This window comes from Cibotium barometz, chromosome 32, assembly GCF_041138505.1.
Source record: "Cibotium barometz isolate CiBa-2024 chromosome 32, ASM4113850v1, whole genome shotgun sequence".
NCBI lineage: Eukaryota > Viridiplantae > Streptophyta > Polypodiopsida > Cyatheales > Cibotiaceae > Cibotium > Cibotium barometz.
In genome coordinates this window covers 44,224,803-44,246,861 of record NC_141077.1, presented here as the reverse complement: position 1 = coordinate 44,246,861, position 22,059 = coordinate 44,224,803, and the positions used below count along the sequence as shown (strand labels likewise).

General features: G+C 46.2%; 1 protein-coding gene across 5 annotated transcripts in view; it reads right to left on the bottom strand.

Moving 5' to 3' along the window:
• The window catches only part of LOC147620235 (hydroxyacylglutathione hydrolase 2, mitochondrial-like), a 67,920-nt gene that overhangs the window by 26,997 nt on the left and 18,864 nt on the right, over positions 1-22,059 (bottom strand). For all 5 annotated transcript variants that reach the window (XM_086772433.1, XM_086772431.1, XM_086772432.1 and 2 more), the window contains exon 3: positions 19,052-19,255. In XM_086772433.1, coding sequence (XP_086628559.1) covers positions 19,052-19,255 — 204 coding nt within the window. The remainder of the gene's footprint in view (positions 1-19,051; positions 19,256-22,059) is intronic.

Below are 22,059 nucleotides of genomic sequence, written 5' to 3'. Positions count from 1 at the left end.
ATGTTTTTATGTCGTGCCAGTTTTGTGCCGACAGATATTTTGTACTTGTTCCATGAACGGGAGATATATCCATGATACTATTTGCACATGCACTCATGTTCTGCATGTTTGAAACTATTTTCGCATGACTTGTATTTTTGTGTTTGCCTGCTTGACGTGTTACTTACTGAGCGGGGATGCCTGCCAGTGAGTTGTGAAGTCTGCTCTGTATTCTGACGAGTTTTGGTGCATGTGAACAGGTGGTAAGTATGTTGCACATGTTGTTTTTATTATTTTATTTCTAACCTTTAGTTTTATAAGGTTAAGTGTTCACATTCACTTAAATGTGGGCACCCCCTTTGGGCACCCACTTAGGGGCCAAGGTGGGGAGCCCCACTTAAGTGAGTGTGGGGGTGGGCATGGTCACCTACCCATACTCCCCACCCACATGCAAGCGTAGAGTAAACTACACCTTAATTTTTATAAAAAAGACCCTTCCCTTTCAAGCGTGGGCATGGACCGCTTTCAGCCTCTTTCGTAAAAACAAAGACGGCGACCATCTCTTGCGTGAGCTCTCCTACAAGCGGCTGTCACCTCCACAAGGCTGCGCTGCTGCGCTGCCTCCTCTCCTGCAGGCGACTGCTTCACCTCCCATACAGGCGTGTGTGTGTGTGTGCTCTTTCTCTTCATAGCAGGCTGCGCTTGCTTTTCCCAGGCGGCTGGCTGCTCTACGACTGCACATGCTACAGGCTGCCCACCATCTATTGGCAACCTCACCTGTATGCTGTCCAGGCTGCGCTTCTGGACCATCTGTGGCGGCTGTACCCTCTACCGGTTCCCCTTCTCAGCAGGTTGCGTGAGCTCTCCTGCAGGCAGCTGCTTCACCTCCTATACAGGCGACTGCACCTATTCGCCTGCAGCTTCTACTCCCCACAGGCGGCTGCAGCAAGTATCCCTCTTCTCCATACAAGGTGGCTGCACTTGCTCTTCAGCAGGCTTCCCTTTTACTCTTGCAGGCAACTGTGGGTGTACACTCTCTTCATAACAGGCTGCTCCTCCACACAGCAGCCAGGTCTCTCTCTCTTCCCTTGCAAGTGGGTACTCCTCCTCTCACAGCAGGCGGCTGTGGACTTTTGCGGTGAGGTGGCACATCTTCTTCACTGGCGTTCTACAAGGGGACTTTGCATCTCCTGGGTGGCTTCATCATACCACGGGTATTGGATTCTCTATCAGCTATCCACAAGTAAGTGAATTTCAGATTTAAGTAAAGTACTTTGTGTTTAAATCTGGTAAGGGATTCCCGACTCTCTATACGGCCAACACCCGTTCGGTGCCGGGTTGTCCAAGGTCTATTGGAGAACCTCCGTCCAAAGGTGCTGAGATCGGGAGAGCCAGGCGTTAGTACGAGAGCGCCTGTTTGTGCGTGGTCTCGGAACACCAGTGAGGCGCTCTCCGCGGAGTCCAGTGAAAGCACAGGACCATAGAGATTGGACCACACTAGTGGTCGTTCTGCTTCAAGCTTCTACATCGAAATTCGACTTCGAGCCTATTTGTTTGGTACTGTTTTCATATGTACATGGACATCATCTGGTTCTTGGAACCCATGGAGCATTGTATTCATTAAATACTCCCAATAAATATATCATATATTGAGGGGGGGGTCGCCCGTTCCGGCCTCAGTGCTGGTGTCCATCTGTCCATTTCATTTCATTTTAATTTCAAGTTGTATTAAGTTGTCCATTTCAAATTTGTGGTTTTAAAGTTGTGCTATTAAGCATGTGGGTGTCCAACGGAGTGTTTCCCACTTGACGGGATCGGTTTCATTGGTATCAGAGCACGGTTGTTTCCCTCTTCCTAGTGGGGAAACGAACCTGTGTACTGGACATCTCGCTTTTAGCAAACTTAAAACACAATGGACAGCCAAGGTAACCCTTTGGAAGTACCAAATTCGAGGGGTCCATCTAGTGCCTCTCGTGGGTCTGATGCCCTGCGAGGTAGACACAAGCCCCTTGAAAGGGTTATTGATAGTGAATCAAAGGGTCAACTGTCTCCAGGAAAGACAGTTATGCTTGAACAAGAGCCTGATGCTATGAGGGCTGAAATGGAACATATGAGAAAACTTTTGCAGGCTCAAGAGCAAGAGTTAAAGTTTTTACATGAAGATCCCCATCTACAAAGTGCTATTGAAGCCAGGAAGGCTGATGCAATGGTAGGTGTAACTTTCGAATCAATGGCTCGCGAAGTGGGCAAGAAACCAAGGGAGTTGGCACTTGCCTATCTCCTCCGCAAAGGTGATATCAAAGAGGGGGATGACGGAGAGCTAAAATTCAGAAATCCACCTCGTTTGAAGCATGGAGATCCCGCATCCCAAAGGCTGAAATCTTTTATGCAAAAGGAAGAGGTGGCAATCACCTCTCGACATGCATCCTCTCCACAAGGCACTAACCCTGACAGATATATGTATGGCAGTGTTCATGGAGGGCATGAAAGTCACATGCATGCAAGACATGTATCCCATGGTGACAGGTCTACTTCTAGAAAAAATTTGCCTTCTCAGTTGTCTCATGGAGAGACATTGCCATATGCAGGTAAGTCACATGCATCTGAGTTTCGAGTTCATGGAGCACATGCCACCGTGCCCCATGAAACTTCTATGACGGCCCATGGAGCCCATGCAGACAGGGCTACCCCGTTGGATAAGGGGAAAAGAAAAAGAGAAGACCATGAGCCTCATGCCAAGAAGCTCAAGGAATTCAAAGCAGGTGACAAATCTGTCAAATTTGATGTCTTTCATGGTGAACATGATGCTTCTAAGGTGTTAGCATTTGTGGCACAGTTTGACATTGCTTTTAGCGATGAGGACTTTACTGAAAAGTCAAAGGTACGCCATGCTAGCATGTTTTTGAAAGGGACTGCTGCTCATTGGTGGATCACTGAAAAGATCACCATGGATCCCATTTCTACTTCGAAGGAATTCAAGGATAGATTTTATGCTCAGTTTTTGCCACCAAATGCGGAGCAAACTCTCACTCAAAAGTGGGACAGGTTGGAGCAAAAAGATAATGAAAGTGTGCAACAGTATGTTAACAAATTCTGGAAAGTGTTGCTGGAAGTGACTCCCTTCATGCAAATCACTGAAGATGAAAGAAAGAGGAAGTTTCGTTCTGGACTACAACCAGCATATCGAACGGGCATTGAATTGCACCCAAAACATACGTTGCAACAACTCACAGCTTCTGCTCTTGCTACGGAGCAATTGGTGCTCAAGATCAAACAGGATCAAGGAGGTTCCAAGGGGAAGGACAAGGCTGCCCCAAATCAGCAAAAGGGTGGACAGCCACCTAAAAAGAACTTTCGGGAGCCTTACAAGGGTGGTAAAGCTGAAAATAACACATCTAAAGAACAGGGCCCAAGAAAGAACAAATTCGGCTTAACCCCAGAGCAAAGAGAGCAATATGCCAAGGATGGAAAATGCTTTTCTTGTGGTAGCAAAGACCACATGTTTCGACAATGCCCAGATCGCAAACCAAAGCACGAAGACAAGCACACCAAAGCTAATGTACATGCAGTTCCTAATGTGCAAGGAAATACAGGTCATGATGCAAAAGAGCGTATGGTTTGCAAGGCTTGGGGACAAATCAAGGATCAGCCCGCACTCTTCATGTTTGATGACTGTGCAACTGACAATTTCATCTCTATGCAAATGGCAGCTGCATTGGGTATTGAGGTTGAAAACATGGGACCTCAGATTGAAGCCGACGCTGCATTTATTGGTAAAGAGGTGCAGGTTACCCCTTTGATAGGGAAGTTGTGTATCCATATCCAGGGCTACCTTGATAATGAGCATTTCCTAGTTGCTCCACTGAATGGATGTGATGTATTGTTGGGCAAGCCGTGGCACCATAGGCTTGAGCCCCGCAAAGACTACAAGTCTAATATGATTTCTTTTATGCATAAAGGCCGCATGCATTTTATTGATGCTGGCAAAGAAGGGGATTCCATCCCACTTGTATCACACATCCAAATTAATAAAGCAATGAAAAAGAGTCTTTCAGCGTACTTGGTTTTTGTGCGTGATAGTCTTGTGCCAAATCATCATAATGTGGATGCTATGTCTAATGATAGGCTGAATTTTCTTAATGCATTCAACGACTGTTTTGCTGACTCATTGCCAGGTGAATTACCTCCCCAAAGGCCCGAGGATCACCGCATAGATCTTGTGCCAGGTAGTTCTCCACCTAACAAACCCGCATACCGAGTGAGTGCTGCACAACAAGAAGAAATCATGAAGCAGGTAAACGAGCTTTTAGAGAAAGGTTTGGTTCAGCCCAGTTCCTCACCTTACTGCTCTCCTGTGCTTCTTGTTCAAAAGAAGGACGGATCATTCCGTATGTGTGTGGACTATAGAGCTTTGAACAAGCTTACCATCAAGAACAGATTCCCAATTCCGCGAATTGATGATATTTTGGATAAGCTTGATGGCTCAGCTTGCTTTAGCAGACTTGATTTGAAGAGTGGTTATCACCAGATACGCGTGGTGCCACAAGATGTCCATAAGACTGCATTCAGGACAGCCTTCGGATTATATGAATTCTTGGTAATGCCTTTTGCTACTTTTAATCGTATGATGGATAGAATATTCCGACCCCATCGCAAGTTTACAAGAGTCTTCTTTGATGATATCTTGGTTTTCTCCAAGAATGAGCAGGAACACAGAACTCATTTAGTCACAGTGTTCGAAGAGTTGCAGAAGCATAAACTTTTCGTCAATGCCAAGAAAAGTGAGTTTTTCCTTTCAGAGATTCATTATCTGGGTCATATTGTATCCAAAGATGGAGTTACAATGGATCCTGCAAAGATCGAGACTATTCGGAATTGGCCCGAATTGCAAAACATACATCAAGTACGTAGTTTTCTGGGATTATGTCCGTATTACAGGCGTTTCATAAGGCATTTTGCTATGATTGCCACTCCTCTACATGATCTCACGAAGAAGAAAACTGCTTTCAAATGGACTTCAAAGGAACAGGATGCTTTCTTGCAGCTCAAGCATGCGATCATATGTGGTCCAGTATTGATTGTTCCTGACTTGCACAAGTCATTCGTGGTTGAATGTGATGCTTGTGGTGATTGCATAGGAGCTGTCCTAAATCAAGAAGGGCATGCAGTTGCATACGAGAGCCGTCGTTTGCATGATGCTGAGCTTCATATGGATATCTATGAGAAAGAGCTCTTGGCTGTAATTCACGCCTTAAAGATTTGGAAACATTACCTTCTTGGGGCTGAATTTGTCGTCAAGACAGATCATCAAAGCTTGAGATACTTTCTATCTCAAACAAAGCTTTCAGAGAAGCTGATGAGAATGGCAAACTTTCTTTCCATGTTTCATTTTCAGATCGTGCATACTCCAGGAAAGAAAAATGTGGTGGCCGATGCACTATCTAGAAGGCCTTATGTTGCTGCAGTCTCAGTGGCCTCTCATGGAGATTTATCTGCTATGAGAGATTTGTATCATTTGGATGCTGATTTTTTGCCGTATATGGACTGATTTGATGGCTGGTCATTCACATGCCTCTTATGTTATCAACGAGGGTTATCTCATGAAGGATAATTGCCTATGTGTGGTGAAGGATTTGCGTCCAAAGGTTATGTACGAATGTCACGCTCCACCTTATGCTGGTCATAGAGGTATTATGCCTACTACACATTATTCAGAGGTATTTCTTTTGGCCGAGCATGCGTAAAGACATTGAGACTTATGTGCGTGCATGTATTACTTACCAAAAGGTGAAATTTGATGGGCAAAAGCCTCCAGGTTTGCTTCAGCCATTGCCTATTCCCTCGCAACCTTGGGAAAGTATCACGATGGATTTTATTATGGATTTGCCTAGATCCCAGCATGGGAATGATGCTATTTGGACTATTGTGGACAGATTTAGCAAGCAAGCTCACTTCTTGCCCGTCAAGAAAACCATCAAAGCTGATCATATGGTAAAGCTTTTTCTTGCTAATATTTTCAAGCATCATGGTATGCCTAAATCCATTGTTGGGGATAGAGATCCCAGGACTACAAGCCTATTTTGGAGGGCTTTGTTTGATAATATGGGTACTAAACTTGAGTTTTCATCAGCTTCTCATCCCCAAACGGATGGCCAAAGTGAAGCTGCAAATTCAGTCGTGTTGGATTTGTTGAAATGTTATGTGGCAGATCAAAAGACTGCATGGGAGAAGTATCTTCCACTTGTTGAGTTTGCCTACAACAATACGATCCATGCTTCCACAGGAAAGGCTCCGTTTGAGATTATTTATGGCAGAGTGGCCTTGCCACCCATCCTTCGTACAAAGGATGAGATTTTTCCAGCTGATGAATATGTTCGTGACTTGGATGTTGCCTTTGGTCAGGTGCGGACAGCCATTGCAAGATCTCAGGATAAGCATAAAATGGCTGCTGACAAGCACAAAAGGGACATGTAAGTCAAAGAAGGTGATTGGATATTGCTGAAATTTGAGAAGGCTAGGCTTCGGAAGAGGCCAGGACGAGAAGGATCATATCCTAAGCTTTCTCCTCGCTATTATGGACCCTTCAAGGTGATTCACAAGATCAATGAAGTGTCCTACAGACTTGCTTTACCTAGTCATTGGAAGATTCACAATGCTTTTCATGTGAGTCTATTTCGGAAATATGTGGAGCCAGATCCTGAAGAGCCTGATCCACCAGAGATTGAAGAGCTTGAGGAAATCCTCCAGCCAGAACAGATTGTTTTTCACAAGGAGAGAAAGCTACCAGCAGAAAAGCTTTCCAGGAGATACCTTGTGAAGTTTAAGAATTATTTGCCTATTGATGCCAAATGGGTAAATGAGGATTATTTTGCAGATTATCCGCAATTGTTGCAGGCATATCTTGAGGCTTTTCAGTTGAGGTCAACTCTTTAGAAGCCCAGGGGGATGTCACCAATTGGCCGACCATTTGGTCCATCTCCAGTTTTTGCGTCTCGTTCACTTGAGGCCAGCAGGCCGGTGTCTCATGTGAAGAAGCCAGTATTTTGCTGACATGGACGGGAGCCAGACTGGTGCCACCCGTGTGTTAGCAGGATGGTGTCGTATGGATGGGAGCCAGACTGGTGCCACCCGTGTATGACCTGGACTGTGTTCGACCCATGGGATTGTCACGCCATGGAAGAGCCAGTATTCGTGCCGTGTTTTGCCTATGGGACTGTCACACCATAGGGAAACTCGTGCCTGGAACTGTGTCTTACCTATGGGACTGTCACTCCATAGGAAGACCAGGTTTTTATGTTTTTATGTCGTGCCAGTTTTGTGCCGACAGATATTTTGTACTTGTTCCATGAACGGGAGATATATCCATGATACTATTTGCACATGCACTCATGTTCTGCATGTTTGAAACTGTTTTCGCATGACTTGTATTTTTGTGTTTGCCTGCTTGACGTGTTACTTACTGAGCGGGGATGCCTGCCAGTGAGTTGTGAAGTCTGCTCTGTATTCTGACGAGTTTTGGTGCATGTGAACAGGTGGTAAGTATGTTGCACATGTTGTTTTTATTATTTTATTTCTAACCTTTAGTTTTATAAGGTTAAGTGTTCACATTCACTTAAATGTGGGCACCCACTTAGGGGCCAAGGTGGGGAGCCCCACTTAAGTGAGTGTGGGGGTGGGCATGGTCACCTACCCATACTCCCCACCCACATGCAAGCGTAGAGTAAACTACACCTTAATTTTTATAAAAAAGACCCTTCCCTTTCAAGCGTGGGCATGAACCGCTTTCAGCCTCTTTCGTAAAAACAAAGACGGCGACCATCTCTTGCGTGAGCTCTCCTGCAGGCGGCTGTCACCTCCACAAGGCTGCACTGCTGCGCTGCCTCCTCTCCTGCAGGCGACTGCTTCACCTCCCATACAGGCGTGTGTGTGTGTGCTCTTTCTCTTCATAGCAGGCTGCGCTTGCTTTTCCCAGGCGGCTGGCTGCTCTACGATTGCACATGCTACAGGCTGCCCACCATCTATTGGCAACCTCACCTGTATGCTGTCCAGGCTGCGCTTCTGGACCAGCTGTGGCGGCTGTACCCTCTACCGGTTCCCCTTCTCAGCAGGCTGCGTGAGCTCTCCTGCAGGCGGCTGCTTCACCTCCTATACAGGCGACTGCACCTATTCGCCTGCAGCTTCTACTCGCCACAGGCGGCTGCAGCAAGTATCCCTCTTCTCCATACAAGGTGGCTGCACTTGCTCTTCAGCACGCTTCCCTTTTACTCTTGCAGGCAACTGTGGGTGTACACTCTCTTCATAACAGGCTGCTCCTCCACACAGCAGCCAGGTCTCTCTCTTCCCTTGCAAGTGGGTACTCCTCCTCTCACAGCAGGCGGCTGTGGACTTTTGCGGTGAGGTGGCACATCTTCTTCACTGGCGTTCTACAAGGGGACTTTGCATCTCCTGGGTGGCTTCATCATACCACGGGTATTGGATTCTCTATCAGCTATCCACAAGTAAGTGAATTTCAGATTTAAGTAAAGTACTTTGTGTTTAAATCTGGTAAGGGATTCCCGACTCTCTATACGGCCAACACCTGTTCGGTGCCGGGTTGTCCAAGCTCTATTGGAGAACCTCGGTCCAAAGGTGCTGAGATCGGGAGAGCCAAGCGTTAGTACGAGAGCGCCTGTTTGTGCGTGGTCTCGGAACACCAATGAGGCGCTCTCCGCGGAGTCCAGTGAAAGCACAAGACCGTAGAGATTGGACCACACTAGTGGTCGTTTTGCTTCAAGCTTCTACATCGAAATTCGACTTCGAGCCTATTTGTTTGGTACTGTTTTCATATGTACATGGACATCATCTGGTTCTTGGAACCCATGGAGCATTGTATTCATTAAATACTCCCAATAAATATATCATATATTGAGGGGGGGGTCGGCCCGTTCCGGCCCCAGTGCTGGTGTCCATCTTTCCATTTCATTTCATTTCAATTTCAAGTTGTATTAAGTTGTCCATTTCAAATTTGTGGTTTTAAAGTTGTGCTATTAAGCGTGTGGGTGTCCAACGGAGTCTTTCCCACTTGACGGGATCGGTTTCAGAAGCTGCAACTACCTCAGTTTGTTTATCTCATTACCCGCTCTCTCACAAAAGCGGTTGAGAGGATGACTCCGGAGGAGGCTTTTACAGGACACAAGCCTTCTGTTTCTCATCTATGTGTTTTCGGTTGTGTTGCTTATGTGCATGTCCCAGATCAGAAGAGGACCACACTCACATTGAAGTCAAAGAGGATGATCTTCACAGGCTACAGTTTGAGATCCCGAGGGTACCGCTTCTAGGATCCTGAGGTTGATGACATCATCATTTCCCATGATGCTCAGTTTGATGAGAGCTTGTTTGGTATCGACTAATCTCCGACCTGATGCATCTTCCGACTTTCTGGATGATCTATTCCCGGCGGATGTTAGTGATCTTATACCTCTTCCACATCCTGCCCCTGCCCCTGCCCCTGCCCCTGCCCCTGCCCCTGCCCCTGCCCCTGCCCCTGCCCCTGCTCCTGCTCCTGCTCCTGCTCCTGCTCCGGCTCCGGTGCCAGCTGCTACTCTACAACCACCAGTTCCTATTGCACCAGTCCCTCTACGAGTCCTACTTTGACTCCAAGATTACTCCCACCAATGCTTACTTCATCACCTCTCCCAGCAGCATCAGATGAGTCCTCTACTGCAACTATATCTTCTTCTTCTTCACACTTTGAGAAGAAGGCTAGCCTACCTCGGTGGGTTCAGCAACTCTTTAGAGATTCTGGTCTCACTAATGCACAACTCCATAACCAATTCTCTACCACCACACCTGGACCTCGCCGTTCATCTTAGGCTTCTACATCTCATCACACAATGAATTATGCTCTCATGAGTTCTCTCCAGGAGATCGATGAGCCTGAGAGTCCAGAGGAGGCTCTTTCAAAGCCACAGTGGCGGCAAGCCATGGAAGCAAAGATGTCCTCTATTGAGAGGAATCACACTTGGTCTTTGGTGCCACAACCTTTACATTTTCGTGTGATTGGTGTGAAATGAATTTTCAAAGTCAAGTTTCGTGCACATGGTACTTTGGATAAGTACAAAGTCCACCTTGTTGCTCGAGGATATGCTCAAGGCATATGAAGACTTTGATGAGACATTTGCTCCTACAGCCAGGTGTACCACCATTAGGGTTGTTTTGGCTCTAATTGCACACTTCGGACTTCTTTGGCTAGCCTATTGTTCTACCAATGACAGTGTGGTTGATCTCTTCACCAAACCACTTCCGAGAGCTACTTTGGAGGTGTTACTTCAGCGTGTTGGTATTAGACCGCCCCTCTGGCGCTAAAGAGGAGGTGTTGGTGAAAGAATGACTGTAAATTTAAAAAAAACCAGCAATTAGATCTTGCAAAGAAACACATGTGCAAAAGAACTAAAGTAGAAAACTTGTTATCTGTTGAAGTAGAGCACGAGGGCTGCCCGTAGGTGCATACAACCAACAGCAATGGCTGAATAATGAAGTGCTAATGATGCTAACCCAAGCCACCTATTTATAGGTTGGACAAGAGCTGGTCGCCCAGTATAAAAACAATGGGCTGGCCAGCTATGCAAAAAATACTAAAATAATGTCTAAAAAATACACAAAAATAGCAGAAAAATATCTAAAATAAGATGAATGCATGCCTCATAAATCTCGCCAGATATAGCATGAAATATGCACATATATGCCTAATCTGGAGATGATAATGCCAACACCTCCTCTTCAGTGCCAAATGGGTGGACCACCTCCAAAGAAGCTCGAGGGAGCCGTTTGGTGAAGAGGTCAGCAAGATTGTCCTGAGTGGAACAATACTCAAGTCGAAGAAGACCAAGCTCAATCCAATCCCGAACAAAATGATAGTGAACCTCAATGTGTTTGGAGCGGCCACGTATCACAAGATTCTGAGCTAAAGCAATGGCACTCTGAGAATCCGAGAAGATGACAACAGGGGAATCATCTGAACAACATAAATGCTCCAAAATTTGATGTATCCATAACGCCTCGGCTAAGGAGAGAAGATAGGATTTGTACTCAACCTCGGTAGAAGAAGCAGCAACAGTCCTCTGCTTCTGAGATTTCCAAGAGACCAATCCTGTACCAAGCATGAAACAATATCCCGTAGCAGATCTCCGAGTATCAATGCAACCAGCCCAATCAGCATCCATATCCACCAAAGAAGAACCACAGGAATAAGTGATGCTATAATCTGATGTGCCACGAAGATACCGAAGCACTCTCAAAGCTGCCTGCCAATGAGATCTCCAAGCTGCTGAAGAGAACTGGCTGAGTACGTTCATAGCATAAGAGAGATCCGATCAGGTGTTGACAAGATAAAGCAAGGAGCCAACTAACTGCTGGTACTCTGTGGAATCCACCAAAGGTGTATCATCCTCCTTAGACGATTTCGCATTGGGATCCATAGGACAAGAGAGAGGAGAGCAATCTGTCAAACCATAAGTTGCAAGTAACTTCTTCACATACTTCTCCTGGGAAATGAAGATGCAATCATTTCTCTGCCAAACCTCCAGACCAAGAAAATAATGAAGTAAGCCAAGGTCCATCATCTCAAACGTGAGGGAAAGTTGAGACTGAACCTAAGTGACCAACTCAATCTGTGAGCCTGCAAGAATGAGGTCATCAACATAAAGCACAATGATGCATATATCCCCATCAAAAAGAAGCACATAGAGGTTTGGATTTGCATATGACCTCTCAAAACCAAGAGATAACAAGAAAGCATCAATCTTTTGATACCAAGCACGAGGTGCTTGTTTGAGACCATAAGGAGCTTTCTTCAACAAGTAAACATGGTCCTCATGTCCTTGAATCACAAAACCATGAGGCTGCTCCACATAAACTTCCTCTACATCACCGTTCAGAAAGGCAGATTTAACATCCATCTGGAACACAGGCCATCTGAAACGAGCAACCAGAGCCAAAACAATACGAACGGAAGTAAACCTGCTGTAGGAGCAAATGTCTCATCAAAATCCTCGCCGGCCTTTTGAGCATATCCACGAGCAACAAGACGGGCCTTGTACTTATCCAAAGTACCATCTGCATGAAACTTGACTTTGAAGATCCATTTGACACCGATGACTCGTCGATGTAAAGGCCGTGGTACTAAATCCCATGTATGATTCCTCTCAATAGAGGACATCTCGGCTTCCATAGCCTGTCACCACTGTGGTTGGGCAAGGGCCTCCTCTGGAGATTCGGGCTCATCAATCGTCTGCAAAAAGTACTCATAAGAGCATAATTCACTGTGGGAGCCACATGTCCCAATTACGAGATGGTTCCTCCCATAAACTTCATCTCTAAAAATATCTCAACTCGTGGACATTCTATCAAAGGTGCTTAAGCAACTCTTTGTCTTTGCTCAATTCCAGATGTAATGACGCGCACAGAATTTCCATCAGAGTCAGGCCAAAAATAGCAACTCTCCTAAATTTTAGGAGTGTGATCGTTTGTATTCTAGGATAATCCCCCATTCCCAAAGCTTGTACTTTCCAAATATTATTTATGTCTTGGAGTCCACTAGACCCCTTTCATATTGGGAAATGTCCACGCTAGTGAAAAGGAGACTCAAGGATGGAGGGCCCGCGGGTAGGCACGCTTTCAGCAGGCACATTCGACACTGGATCACATCTCACACACTCAGAGCCATCATCAAGGAAGGAAAGGCATCCAATAAGAAGATGTACTGCTGCTTTGTGGATTTCCGCAGGGCATTTGATAGGGTGCCCCGCGCCCGCTTGCTACAAAGAGACTATAGGACATGGGAGTACCTTCGGAGATGACATGGAGCATCACTGCCCTATAAAGGAGTCCATCATTCGATGAGTTAGAGCACCTGGTGGGATATTAGTTGAGATCTCTAGCACGATCAGGGTAAAGCAGGGCTGCCCGCTCTCTCCGACTTTGTTTGGCTTATACATTGATGAGTCCTTGGACTTCATTGATAGCTTCGATGGACCAGGACGAAACTTGTGTGGCATACTGATCTCTCTAATGCTATATGCAGATGACGTAGTCCTCATTTCAGATTCAATGCGTGGATTGCAAAGCCATCTGGACGATCTACAAGAGTTCTATACACAATGGGACCTAACGGCCAACCTTGTTGAACAGCAGTGCTTCCAAGCACACTTCGAGGAGCCCAAGACGAAGCTCTAGTTGTTTGACACACTAGTCACACCCACATTGATGTATGGCACCACCTTTTGGGGACCTGACCTATCACCAAACAGATGGAAGAAGATTGAGAGGCCTTAGATCATGATCTTCTCACACATGATCCGCAGCAAACCATCAATGCCACATGAAATTGTGAGAGCAGAGTTCGCCGCACCACCAATGGAGGTAGATGCCCTCTTCCAAACCATCTCATACATCCGCTGAGTGCGGGAGATGGGCCCACACAAGTACCCCCATCTAGCCATGCAGTCTTCACGGCTATTAGCAAAAAAAGGGCGTGACACTTTGTTTGCGAAAGTCTTTGTATGATTCACATCACATGGTATACAGATGGACAGCCTCCCACCACTATATTATGACCTCGCCTCCCTTCTCCTACAGATCACACACAGATAGATGAACCTGCTCACCTAGTTGGACCTCTTCAGACAGCATATTCGGGACACTGACACACACAGCCCCAGCTGAGCTTGGCTCAAAGATGGCCTTCTACTGAGATCATCTCCTCCGACTCACGTCCACATGTAACATGCCACGAGGATCGCCATAGGCCACATCAGAGTCTCATCCCATCACCTACACATAGGGCCTGGGACAGCCACATGAGTGAAGAGAGAGCACAGGATTTGCAGATTATGCCACATAGGGGTGAAGACAAAGGAGCGCTATATCTGCCGATGCCCAATATACTATGAGATTTGGGGGGAGATTCCATAACCTCTTCCAAGAGGCCTTTGGTCCACTCTCCAAGATTATGGACTTCCTAGACCACTTATTGCCCCCGTGGATTGTATTTCTATTTATGAGGATGTATTGCACTTCTATAGTTGAGCCTAGCTGTAGCACATAGGGCTTTCTTTGACAACTTTGAGAGTGATAGCTCACTTTTTGTTTAGTTCTTGTTTCATTTTCAGTTTGTCATTCCATGATTCAGTTGCTCATTGTAACTTTTTGGTCTCATAGATCCTTGTGGTCTTTTGCAGATGTTAATCTCCAAGGACCGATCCACCCACCATACCCAGACCACAAGCTAGTGCAGAAGCTCGGCCGAGAGGTGTGACACTTGACAGAGCCACTAAGTTATGGAGAGCTCGACACCCCAGACCCCATCGCCCTCGCCCACGGCCATGCCACCACGGGAGGATTCGGGCCATCATCTCCCATCATTGTAGGACCTTCTCACGCCGGCTCAGTTTTACCGCTTTGAGCACCATGTCACAACAGCCCATGAGGGATGTATTAGGGTGATATGAGAGCTCTCTCCTCATGTACCTAGATCAGATTTTCTAGTTCTAGATTTTTGTTATCTTTCTTTATTATTTTGTACCCAAGATGATGTACCTCATGGATATGATGTAACCTTTTGGTCTCATAGGTCATTTTGGCATTTTGAAGACGTTAATACAACTCTCTCTCTCTCTCTCTCTCTCTCTCTCTCTCTCTCTCTTGCCGCAGCCACTTTCGCTCACACCAAAGCCACTGCCAGACCACCTGGAGGGACTGTTCCACAGATCACTTGGTATGATGAGGAGTGCTGCGAGACCCGTGCCCGCCTACAGCAAGAGGTTGCTCTGGGCTCCACCACTCACCAGCGGGCACGACAGATCATCCGTTTGTCTCGTACGGAGGAAGAAGCAAGCCTACCTTGCTCACCTCGAGCAGGAGTTGTACCAGTTGTTTTTGGGATGGGACTGTAACGATGCCTAGAGGCTCTTCCAGGATTGTCGCCCACTGACCCCGATCACCTCACTCAACATATGGCATGCATACGCCACCTCCCTTTACCAAGTCCCCGGACAACCACCTCTCCCCAACCCTCCTGAGCCACGCCCCCCCCCCTCCTCCTCCTTCCATCTGCGCATGGTGAGAGATGCTATTGACAAGATGCAAATTGGGAGAGCACAAGATCATGATGGGCTGATTGCCGAGCACTTCTCACATGCAAGGGATGTACTAGCTCCACTTTTGGTTCATATGTTTAGTAGGGCACTATGCGAGTGCCCCTCCCCCCCCCCGCCCCCCCCAATTGGTCTTCTAATATCATTGTGCCCATTCTGAAAGCAGATGACCCCATGGATCCCAATAACTACAAGACTATTATGATTGGTGATCAAGTCAAATGCCTTCTGCAGTAATTATATATCCAAGGTAATGAACCTCGAACAAATAAAATTCTGACTTCTTCTCATTGACGTAGAGTTCGTTGCTTTCTAGCAACTTCAAGACTTTCTCCACATCAATGTCATGCTGCTCAACCGTAGCTGAAAATACTAGTATGTCGTCCAAAAATATGCACACTTTTTCCAATCAATTTCCGGAACACACGCATCATCATGCGGTTGAATGTGACTGGGGCGTTCGTCAAGCCAAAAGACATGACCACAAATTCATAGTGGGCCCGTTCCGTACGAAAGGCTATCTTGGGGATGTCCCCCTCCACAATCCTCACCTGGTGGTACCCACTCTTTAAATCGAGTTTCGAGAACACCTTATTCGAGGTATCGAGAATCTACTCTTGATAGTCAACTTATTGAGTGCACGATAATCAACATACAAACGAGAAGACCCATCTTTCTTCTTGACAAACAGGATCGGTGCTGCAAACAGCGACACGCTGGGACGGATGAAGCCAGATTGCAACAATTCTTGGAGTTGGTGGTCCAACTCCGATTCCATTGCCTTGGAAAGGTGATATGAAAACTTGCTCGGGGGTTCCAAGCCTAGGAGGAGATCGATCTTGTGGTCCTCCGGTCTGGAAGGGGGAAGCTAGAAAGGGAGATTGTCTCGAAGAAAAATCTTCTTGAACGCTTCATGGAGAGCCAAATACTTCTCGGAAGTACTGGCCACCGTCTAGGCAGTCTGGATATATATCATCGCACAATGTGCGCCTTTCCTGATTGCTTGTTTAGCCTACAAGTGGCTTATGAGCGGAAAGTTTCGAATTCCGGGCTCACACTTCATGGTCACTGGGGCGTTTGACACATTCCGATTAATTTGGAAAGTGTGCTTGTCCACTTGACATCAAGAAGGAACTTGTGAAACCACTGAATGCCCAATATTATGCCTGCTCCTACAAGAGGGGTAACCATAAAATCACGCACAAACTCTATGCCCTGAATAACTAACTTAGCACCTAGAGCTTCATACTTGACACTCGTTGTCATGCCTGTGCTAAAACCCTCAACTTGCTCGTCCACCGAAGTCAAGACGAAACGGACACGCCGAGCGGCCTGTTTCGTGACCATGTACGTCCTCCGTGCTGCAGCTGTCAAACAAGACGACAACTCTCTGGCCACCTATGTAGCCAAAGGTCTTGAGCAATTCATTGCGTTCATACTCCTAGTCATGGGCGTCCAGCTGCTTATCTTCGAGCTCCCAACTAATGATTGCTCCAACTCAAGCATTGGGATTTGAAGAACTAGGGGCATTCACTGGAGTCTGTGACTCTGTGTGGGAGCTGGGCTCACCACAGAAGCTGTGAAGGCTGAGGCGGCGGTCTTTGGAGCGGTAGTCTTCTTAGGACACTTTTGAGAAGTGTCCTTTTGTATCACAAAAGAAACACCTACCCTCCTTGTACTAAGCAATCTCCTCAACACTCAATTTTCCACCTGTCTTGCCTGCCTCTGCTTTCTGGTCTGGAGTACCCTTGGACGCATTGTTCGAGTTCTTGGAGCCAGAGACTCCCGTGCTCTGTCTTTGGGAAAGACCCCGTCTGATTCTGGCCTTTTCCCCCCGAGGCGGTAGCCTTAGGAGTAGCCGGCTGGGAAGTCTTGGGCTTGCTACCATTGTGTTTTGTTTCAGCACTCTGCGCAAGCGAGAGTGCATCTTCGAAGGTGGTTGGCCTAAACATACGCACCTCCCATTGGATTTGCGTGTCAAGGCCATACAAAAATTGCCCCTTCTTGTCCATGTATCAGATAAGCCTAATTGCAAACATAAGTTCGAAATTCTATCGGCAAACTGAAGGACTGGTTGCACGTTCTGACGTGCTCCCCCGAACTCGTCTTCAAGTCGCTCAAGATAATGGAGCGGTAGAAACCGTTGCTTAAGGTCACGGACAAACTCGTCCCAAACATAAGGTATGGTATCTCTCTCGTCATCAAAGCTCGTCGTAGCAGGAAAATGCACCTCCTTTCCGGAGCGCAATCCGACCATCCACTATGTGTGCGGGAGACTTCCGGAGGCTAAAAACCAACCATCCTTCCAGGAATAGGAGTCACTCCAAAAGGGGTGGTCCACCGGAGTCTGAAAACCAACCACACAAGCGAGAAAAAAAAATTGGTTTCTTGTTGAATCTTTACACTTGAAGTAGGCTCTGATACCACTGTAACATGCGGAAGCTTCGGGGGAGATGGGTGACTTCAATGCTCAGAAATTAGCACACTTGTCGCGACGAAATTAACACACAAAATTGAATGTAGATGTGCAGAAAAATAGAAAGAGAGAGAGAGAGAGAGAGAGAGAGAGAGAGAGAGAGAGAGGGAGAAGAGGACACAGTATTGGGTCCCGAATACCCTCTGTAGGGCCCCCACCACGAATGGTGTATTTGCTTTTATTAGAATGATGCAAAACTGAAATAAAAGACTAAACTTGAACCTTCTTGGCTAAGGAGAATCCTTTGCCCTGGACCTTCAATCCTTCACCCCTTTGCGTTAGCTTCTCCTTGGCTGTCCTGGCCCTTTGATTGGCTTCAGCACTTGGTGAAATATGAGATGAATGGAATGATTTATGCCTTGGGTATTTATACCCTCTACTGGGTGCTGGTCGGCTGTATTAAACCCAAGCGGCTGGCCGAAAATAGCCCCACGACTGCATAAATAGGATTAAATGCTGGAAAATTCATGCGCATTCACACCCGGCTGTCTGGCCAGCATGCGCTTCTGTTATGGGCTGCTGGGCAGCCTGTGTGGGCTTCCCCACACCTGGCCAACAGCCCTCTAAGGGCTGGATGCCCTGTCGGTTGCCTGTCCAGGGGCCCTAGGGCTGGCCTACAGCCCTTCCAGCCCATCCCATGGCTGGTGGGCACAGTCAAGGGCCCTCCTAGCCCCTATGGGGGTGGTTCTACACCTCCCCCATGCCCACATATCTGTTCTTGGGGCAGCCCTATGGGCTGGCCCCATTCCTATATGCAAACCCTAACTGTCTACACAGTCGCCTAACATCTGGTCACAGACCAAACATACAGAACAACTGACATCATTCCAGAGGGAGACTCACAACGCAGACTAGCACTGTTTCATGTGCAGGACAATGCACGCCTGACCTTGGACGCATGTCCAGGACAATGCACACCATACCTCGGACGACTGGAGTGGAACCCTAGCTAACTCGTCCCGGACTAGGCTCACATGGGACCAGTTTTCCACCCCAGGTCTTGCACCTTCTGTACAGATATGTCTACATGGCATCCAAGTGCGGGATGCACATGACAAGGGAAGACAGCATGGGGACGAAAAAATAGGACCAGAGCAACAAAACATGGCGGGAAAGGGGAGATGCGAGGGCACTAAGAAATGGGAGAAAAAGGGGAAATGGGTGGGGGAGAAGGGCGATCCGAGAAACAGGGCAGAGGGATAGGGAGCAAGAACAGAGGAGAAAGGGACGACACTAGAGAAGGGGTACATGCCAAGGGGGAAGGGCCTGCGCTACGGTTTTGTAGGAGGCTTCTCTCAATAGTGGAGAGATCCTGCTCTTCTTCATGTTTTTATTTTCATCTTCCAATATGCCAGTGCACATATGTTTTTTAAGCTCTAGTAAAGATTTTCATTCTAATTATGTGTCAATGACCATGTAATTTTCCGAACCTGACTATGAGCACATATTTTCAAAAGTACCTCACCTTTGCATTGTACCTGCTCTTCAAATCCATGTTGCCTCCAGTGTGATCCCAGTGATGATGTGTATTAAGAATGTAAGTCAAATGAAGATCCTTCTTTTTCAAAGCTCTCACTATTGTTTCAGATTCAGAAGGATCAATGACACCAGTAACATCTGCTTCTGTATCGTGCAGCAAATATGCATAGTTGTCTTTCAGACATGGTATCTGCCAAGAAAATGCTTGAAATCAGTCGAGAAATTTCTAAAAGCAGACCAATAGTTCAAGATCACCCTCAGCACATTAGCATTGCAAGCTAAACCAGCTCAATGTTTCCATGCAACTTTGCATTATTATAGCCACTGGAACCACCAAAAGAAATCTTAATGAAATTATCTAAGTATGCCATAATTTGAGGCTCTCTATCTATCATAATACATGGTTTGTAGAACTACAGTGAACAATATATAGTGCAGACTTTTGATATGTACACACATTACTCAACACTCAGCTCATGTCTTTCTCATAAAGTGAAGGAAATTCAAAGCCGATTTCTCTTGGTTTGTGGTAAAATTCGTTTGAATATCTGCAGTATCTGCAGCACTATTGGGGTCAAACACGGCTGGCCACTCTCTCCTACACTATTTGGGTTGTATATTGATGAGATCTCACTCTTTGTGGCCAGATTTGGGCGTGCACACTCACGACTAGCTCAGGCAATGGTGCCCATTCTATTATATGCAGATGACATTATTATGAGCAAAAAGAAAGAAAGAAAGTTATATTAAACGTCTTCTAAAGACCCAATGGGGCTATGAGACCAAAGCGATACAATGTTATCCATGGTATGTCTCATAATGGAAAAGGAAAACAAAACAAATACAACTAACTAGTCCAGTAACCTGTAACTTCCCAGAGGGCCCAGGGCTTTCATAAAACACTTGACCATTAATGCAATCAAACACTGAAATTGACCACAACCTTAGACATACGCTTAACACATACGCCACTTAATCCACATAACCGTAAAAGAGAGAGATGCGCACACCTGACACTGCATAGAGGCCGGAATGGGCCGACCCCCCCCCCCCCCCCTTGGAGTATTTTATTACCCAAGGAGAAAATATCATGTACAAGCTTTGAGGGCCTTACTCTCCCCATGGGAGATGCCGGATTATCCATATACAACCATCATTGGACCATACACAAGGGCTATCATCAAAAGAAACCCCTAAATACCATGAATGTGTGTAAACCACCTCTTCCCGTGAGGATACTGGTCTTCCCCATCACCACGGGTCTTCAAGATGCCATATGTGAGAAAAACTCGGCTGAAGCAAATAATATAGCATATACATCACCATGAACAAGTCAAGCAGCACCATGGGCAACCAAAAAAGGTCAGGGCAGGACCAATAGAGCTGGTACAGCAGCTAAAGAATCTGAGACAGTAGGTACAGCCATCCACTCAGCCAGTATAGCATGTTCAATGGCTGGTACAACAGGTACAGAATCTGAAAACAGCAGGTACAGCCCTCCACTCAGCCGGTACAACACGTACAATGGCTGGTACATGGTTGATTCAGCTTGTACAGCATGCATACAGCCATAAAGAGACTAACGAAATAGAGAAACCCTCTGTAGAGGGGAGTGAAGTAGTGTAGAGACTCTCCACAAGGCGATGTACACAAGAATGTGAGCAGCCAACATGGTAGGAGAGAGCTTGCAGCAAGAGACCCTACTCCAAATGAAGAGAAAGAAAGAAAGATATATTAAGTGTCGACTAAAGACCCAATGGGCCTATGACACCAAAGTGATAGATTAGGGCCTCCCATGAGCTCTAATGGCAAGAGAAGGCTATAATGACAAGTGGAGAGCCACACAATAGCTGGAGTGACAAGTGTGAGGCCACTTGTCTCACTTTGATCCACTTTCTTGCCACATGTCCCAATCTAAGAGATGGGTCGCCACATGTCCCAATCTAAGGGATGGGTCCTTCCATAAACTTTATCTCTAAAAATATCCCAACTAGTAGCCCATTTGTCATAAGGTACTTTGGCAACTCTTGGTATTTGCTCAATTCCACGCATAATGATGCAAACAGAATTTCCATTGTAGTCACGCCAAAAACAGCAACCCTTCTAAATTTTAGGAGTGTGATCCTTCGTATTCACGGATAATCCCCCCCGTTCCCAAAGCTTGTACTTTCCAAATATTTAGACGTCCTAGAGTCCACCAAACCCCTTTCATACTGGGAAATGTCCAGGCTGGTGACATCCTCCCCAGCTTCTTAAAAGTTGTCTGCAGCTTTAAGCTTCAAGACATATATCCAAGATATAATCATGTCCCATCAAGTGAGTGAGACAAGACAGTCTCAAAATTCCAATATAACTATAAGAATCCATGTTCCAAATAAATGGGCGAGACAAAACAGTCCCTTGATAGCATTATCATATCCCAAAATAAATGGGCGAGAGAAAATAGTCCCATAAGTCCAGATACCATAATCAGCTTGGGGAAGCCTTGCCTTTTGCTAAAAAAGCTTGCCTTTACTTTTGCTCTTCTCTTTTTGCCTTTGCTTTTGCTCTTTTTACTTTTATTAATAGAATATTACTCAAATTTTGATAAAGTTCTTGTGCTTTGCTTTTCTGGCGTTTTGGCTTAGAGCTGCTTTTTGAGAAAGCGGCTTTTAGCTTTTTGGTCTAGGTCAATCTCCTCTTGCCAGTTGGCTCACGGTCAACTGCTTTTTCACCAAGATTGGTGCTTTTTCTTGACTCTTGAGTAAACGTTATGGTTCCTCTCCCCATGCCTTCTTCAACATGTCCAGTGTCCAAGCAAGTGTTCCATCCATAGTCACACGAAACGAGCGAAACAACGCTCCGAAACAAGGAAACGCCGTTTCCCCGTGTCAACTTCACGAAAACGGCCAGAACAGGGAAACGAGGTTGCTGCATATTTTTTCGCCCAAAAAAAAATTCCTTGAGGGTTGGCTGCCCATGTGGCATAAAAGAAAACAAAAAAAAAATAACGTT